Source organism: Nerophis lumbriciformis, linkage group LG05 (genome assembly GCF_033978685.3).
Source record: "Nerophis lumbriciformis linkage group LG05, RoL_Nlum_v2.1, whole genome shotgun sequence".
Taxonomy (NCBI): domain Eukaryota; kingdom Metazoa; phylum Chordata; class Actinopteri; order Syngnathiformes; family Syngnathidae; genus Nerophis; species Nerophis lumbriciformis.
Window position 1 is genome coordinate 22,120,044 of NC_084552.2, and position 6,000 is coordinate 22,126,043.

At 45.0% G+C, this 6,000-nt stretch overlaps 1 protein-coding gene across 1 annotated transcript in view; it reads left to right on the top strand.

Moving 5' to 3' along the window:
- Window positions 1-5,680, top strand: part of ntn5 (netrin 5) — a 56,285-nt gene extending 50,605 nt beyond the window's left edge. The window contains exons 6-8 of the mRNA XM_061961104.1: window positions 2,895-2,945; window positions 3,156-3,236; window positions 5,083-5,680. Of these exons, the coding sequence (XP_061817088.1) occupies window positions 2,895-2,945; window positions 3,156-3,236; window positions 5,083-5,573 (623 nt within the window). The 3' untranslated portion in view covers window positions 5,574-5,680. The remainder of the gene's footprint in view (window positions 1-2,894; window positions 2,946-3,155; window positions 3,237-5,082) is intronic.
- The last annotated feature ends 320 nt before the right edge of the window (window positions 5,681-6,000 follow it).

A 6,000-nucleotide genomic window follows, 5' to 3' on the forward strand; every position in this document is an offset into this window, starting at 1 on the left:
GGTGTGCGTCTGGGTCGTGACAGCGTGGCACGCAAATGTCTGTGCTGCATTGGATCAGTCTCCTTTCTTTAACAGGCAAAAGCTTTATAACCTCACTAATGCCTTGCATCGTCTATATTAGATATATAACAACGGGCGGGTGCGGGCGGATGCGGTTCTGATCAAATGTTAGATCGGGTGGATTGCGGATGGTTGACGACTTTCTGATGCGGTTGCGGATGAAATAATTGCCTATCCGCGCATCTCTAATATATATATATATATATGAAATACTTGACTTGGTGAATTCTAGCTGTAAATATACTCCTCCCCTCTTAACCACGCCCCCAACCACGCCCCCCGCCCCCAACCATGCCCCCGCCCCACCCCCGACCACGCCCCACACCTCCCGAAATCGGAGGTCTCAAGGTTGGCAAGAATTTCAGTGCCCCTCCCGAAAATCTCCCGGGGCATCCATTCTCCCAAATTTCTCCCGATTTCCACCCGGGCAGCCTTAAAGGCACTGCCTTTAGCGTCCTCTCTCACCTGAAACCTTCACCCCTTAACAGCTGCATGCTGTCCAGGCGTCCGCTTTTCCTCCATATAAACATAATAATGTAGCGTTGGCAAGTTTAACAATGGTCTTTACTCGAAGATGTCAAGAAATGCTGCCACGTTGTACAAACCCCGTTTCCATATGAGTTGGGAAATTGTGCTAGATGTAAATATAAACGGAATACAATGATTTGCAAATCAATTTCATCCCATATTTAGTTGAATATGCTACAAAGACAACATATTTGATGTTCAAACTGATAAACAATTTTTTTTTTGCAAATAATCATTAACTTTAGAATTTGATGGCAGCAACACGTGACAATGAAGTTGGGAAAGGTGGCAATAAATACTGATAAAGTTGAGGAATGCTCATCAAACACTTATTTGGAACATCCCACAGGTGAACAGGCAAATTGGGAACAGGTGGGTGCCATGATTGGGTATAAAAGTAGATTCCATGAAATGCTCAGTCATTCACAAACAAGGATGGGGCGAGGGTCACCACTTTGTCAACAAATGCGTGAGCAAATTGTTGAACAGTTTAAGAAAAACCTTTCTCAACCAGCTATTGCAAATAATTTAGGGATTTCACCATCTACGGTCTGTAATATCATCAAAGGGTTCAGAGTATCTGGAGAAATCACTGCACGTAAGCAGCTAAGCCCGTGACCTTCGATCCCTCAGGCTGTACTGCATCAACAAGCGACATCAGTGTGTAAAGGATATCACCACATGGGCTCCGGAACACTTCAGAAACCCACTGTCAGTAACTACAGTTGGTCGCCACATCTGTAAGTGCAAGTTAAAACTCTCCTATGCAAGGCAAAAACCGTTTATCAACAACACCCAGAAACGCTGTCGGCTTCGCTGGGCCTGAGCTCATCTAAGATGGACTGATACAAAGTGGAAAAGTGTCCTGTGGTCTGACGAGTCCACATTTCAAATTGTTTTTGGAAACTGTGGACGTTGTGTCCTCCGGACCAAAGAGGAAAAGAACCATCCGGATTGTTATAGGCGCAAGGTTGAAAAGCCAGCATCTGTGATGGTATGGGGGTGTATTAGTGCCCAAGACATGGGTAACTTACACATCTGTGGAGGCGCCATTAATGCTGAAAGGTACATACAGGTTTTGGAGCAACATATGTTGCCATCCAAGCAACGTTACCATGGACGCCCCTGCTTATTTCAGCAAGACAATGCCAAGCCACGGGTTGCATCAACGTGACTTCATAGTAAAAGAGTGCGGGTACTAGACTTGCCTGCCTGGAGTCCAGACCTGTTTCCCATTGAAAATGTGTGGTGCATTATGAAGCCTAAAATACCACAACGGAGACCCCCGGACTGTTGAACAACTTAAGCTGTACATCAAGCAAGAATGGGAAAGAATTACACCTGAGAAGCTTAAAAAATGTGTCTCCTCAGTTCCCAAACGTTTACTGAGTGTTGTTAAAAGGAAAGGCCATGTAACACAGTGGTGAACATGCCCTTTCCCAACTACTTTGTCACGTGTTGCAGCCATGAAATTATAAGTTAATTATTATTTGCAAAAAAAAAAAGAGTTTGAACATCAAATATCTTGTCTTTGTAGTGCATTCAATTGAATATGGGTTGAAAAGGATTTGCAAATCACTGTATTCTGTTTATATTTACATCTAACACAATTTCCCAACTCATATGGAAACGGGGTTTGTATGATCTTTTAACTGGTTTAATGATAGCACCGACACTCAACAACAACAACACATCATTTGCAGTCTATAATTACAAGTTTGCAAAAAATATTTTCAACCCAAATAGGTGAAACTAGATAATCTCCCACGGCACAACAGACTGTATCTCACACCACACTAGTGTGCCGCGACACAGTGGTTGAAAAACACTGCTCTATCTTAACAGGGTACATAACTCCGCCCCCTCTGAAGTCATGCGCACTCCGCGGCAGGGGATACAAAAAATTGCTATGGCGACATCCAGTGGAGACATTTAGAACAGCATTCAAAAATTTCAGCAAATTTTTATACTTACCAAAATCGTCTCGTGGGCCGGATAAAACCTGTTTGTGGGCCTGACCCGGCCCACGGGCCGTACGTTTGACACCCCTGGTGTGGGATGTCCCTGGCCCAGTCGTGTTGATCCATGTTTGCACTCTCACACACTTTTTACAAGACTTCTTCTCTCGCCCGCACTTTATTTCACGACCAACCATAAACGTGGTCCTGCTCTGGTCTTGATCAGTTAGTCAACATTTGTGTGTGTGTGCTGGTGACCGTAAAAAGGACCCCCCACACACACACACACACACACACACTGACGCACACATGCACTGGAGCTCATCACATGTCTGTGTTTGATTGCAGGAATTCAAGAGGTCGCTCCAACGCCGATGTTCCAGTCTCAACATGGCATCGGTGAGCAAATTGATCTGCACTAATTCAACCGGCTTGTTGAACTCAGAACTCACGCGTCCGTGCAAAATGTTTCTCTTCAACAAACAATACAAGAATAGTCCAAATATCGATTGCAAACTCGGCTAGTGGCAGCTTAAGGGAACGTGTTGTCACAGTGACAACGAGACGCGGCCGTCTTGGACTGAGAGTGTGTTCATGCTGTGCGCACAGATGAGGAGTGTGTGTCCCACTGCCAGCCATCGCAGGGCAAAGTGAGGATGAACTTGGACACCTACTGCCTGAAGGACTATGGTCGGTGTCTTTTTTTGGAACCACTTTTGTTCTACAAAACCCAAAACCGGTGAAGTTGGCACATTGTGTAATTCGTAAATAAAAAAATAGAATACAATGATTAGCAAATACTTTTCTACTTATATTCAATTGAATAGACTGCAAAGACAAGATACTTAACATTCGAACTAGAGAAACGTATTTATTTTTTTTGCAAATAATCATGAACTTTGAATTTAATGGCAGCAACATTTTGCAAAAAAGTTGGCACAGAGGCATTTTTACCACTGTGTTACATGGCCTTTCCTTTTAACAACACTCAGTAAACGTTTGGGAACTGAGGAGACACATTTTTTAAGCTTCTTGCTTGATGTACAGCTTAAGTTGTTCAACAGTCCGGGGGTCTCCATGGTGGTATTTTAGGCTTCATAATGCGCCACACATTTTCAATGGGAGACAGGTCTGGACTACAGGCAGGCCAGTCTAGTACCCGCACTCTTTTACTATGAAGCCATGCTGTTGTAACACGTGGCTTGGCATTGTCTTGCTGAAATAAGCAGGGGCGTCCATGATAAGGTTGCTTGGATGGCAACATATGTTGCTCCAAAACCTGTATGTATCTTTCATGATTAATGGTGCTTTCACAGATGTGTAAGTTACCCATGTCTTGGGCACTAATACACCCCCATACCATCACAGATGCTGGCTTTTGAACTTTGCACCTATAACAATCCGGATGGTTCTTTTCCTCGTCCACAGTTTCCAAAAACAATTTGAAATGTGGACTCGTCAGACCACAGAACACTTTTCCACTTTGCATCAGTCCATCTTAGATGAGCTCGGGCCCAGCTAAGCCGGCGGCGTTTCTGGGTGTTGTTGATAAATGGCTTTCGCTTTGCATAGTGGAGTTTTAACTTGCACTTACAGATGTAGCGACCAACTGTAGTTACTGACAGTAGTTTTCTGAAGTGAAGTGAAGTGAAATTATATTTATATAGCACTTTTCTCTAGTGACTCAAAGCGCTTTACATAGTGAAACCCAATATCTAAGTTACATTTAAACCAGTGTGGGTGGCACTAGGAGCAGGTGGGTAAAGTGTCTTGCCCAAGGACACAACAGCAGTGACTAGGATGGCGGAAGCGGGGATCGAACCTGCAACCCTGAAGTTGCTGGCACGGCCGCTCTACCAACCGAGCTATACCGCCCCATGAAAGTGGGGCGGCCACGCCTGAAGTGTTCCTGAGCCCATGTGGTGATATCCTTTACACACTTGTGTCGCTTTTTGATGCAGTACCGCCTGAGGGATCGAAGGTCCGTAATATCATTGCTTAAGTGCAGTGATTTCTCCAGATTCTCTGAACCTTTTGATGATATTAAGGACCGTAGATGGTGAAATCCCTAAATTCCTTGCAATAGCTGGTTGAGAAATATTGTTCTTAAACAATTTGCTCTCGCATTTGTTGACAAAGTGGTGACCCTTGCCCCGTCCTTGTTTGTGAATGACTGAGTATTTCATGGAATCTACTTTTATACCCAATCATGGCACCCACCTGTTCCCAATTAGACTGCACACCTGTGGGATGTTCCAAATAAGTGTTTGATGAGCATTCCTCAACTTTCTCAGTCTTTTTTGCAACTTGTGCCAGCTTTTTTTAGAAACATGTTGCAGGCATCAATTTCCAAATGAGCTAATATTTGCAAAAAAAACAACGTTTTCCGGTTCGAACGTTAAGTATCTTGTCTTTGCAGTCTATTCAATTGAATATCGGTTTTGTTTACCATTTACACAACGTTTACACAACGTGCCAACTTCACTGGTTTTGGGTTTTGTACTATTTGTGTAACAACTGACTTCCTATGTTTCAGTCCTGAAGGTGCAAGTGAGAGCGATGGAGCGTTCAGGTCCCTGGTGGCAGTTCTCCATCTCCGTTCAAACCGTTTTCCGCACGGGCTCCCCCTCCCGCATCCGCAGGGGCCCCCAATCCCTGTGGGTCCCCGACCGGGATCTTTCCTGCGGCTGCCCTGCAATCCACGTGGGCCGGACCTTTTTGCTGATCGGCGCCGACGAGGGCGAGAGGGGCTGGGCGCCCGAGGAGCGGCGCCTGGTGGCCGACCGCTCCACGCTGGCCCTCCAGTGGCGCGAACACTGGAGCCCCAAGCTGAGGGGCTTCCGGGGACAGGACAAGAGGGGGCGCTGCCAGGACAAGTCCTCCGACCCCCACAGGAGGGATTCCGAGCCGCAGACGGGGTACATCCCCCCGCACCTGCTGGTCGACACGGACACTGGGAGCTCCGTAAGCGAGGTCACGACCTTGTCGCCACCCGACCTTTTGGTTACGACACAAGGTCACGTATGAACATGAATAAAGTGTTGGCCATCTTGTTTTTCCGGGTTTTTTTACACTCTTGGTTTTGCCTTCTTCTCTCGCACCAAACTGCCTTGTCATAAAGTTGTTTATTTGAATTATTTTCTTCGTATTTATTGTGAGTCACACACACACGCACACACACACGCACACACACAGAGTGTATATTTACACGAATGTAAATATTCTACCTTTTATTTGTAATAAAAAACGGAGAGTGGCAATGCATTTTATTGTTTTTCAGCTGGACATGACACTTTTGCACTAATACCACAATGTATTTGTTACAAAAGTGTTTTTCAACCACTGTGCTGTGTGAGATATTGTCTGGTGTGCCGTGGGAAATGATGCAACTTCACCTAATTGATCCAAAAAACATTTTTTGCAAATCAATCATTATAATCTGCAAATAATCCAA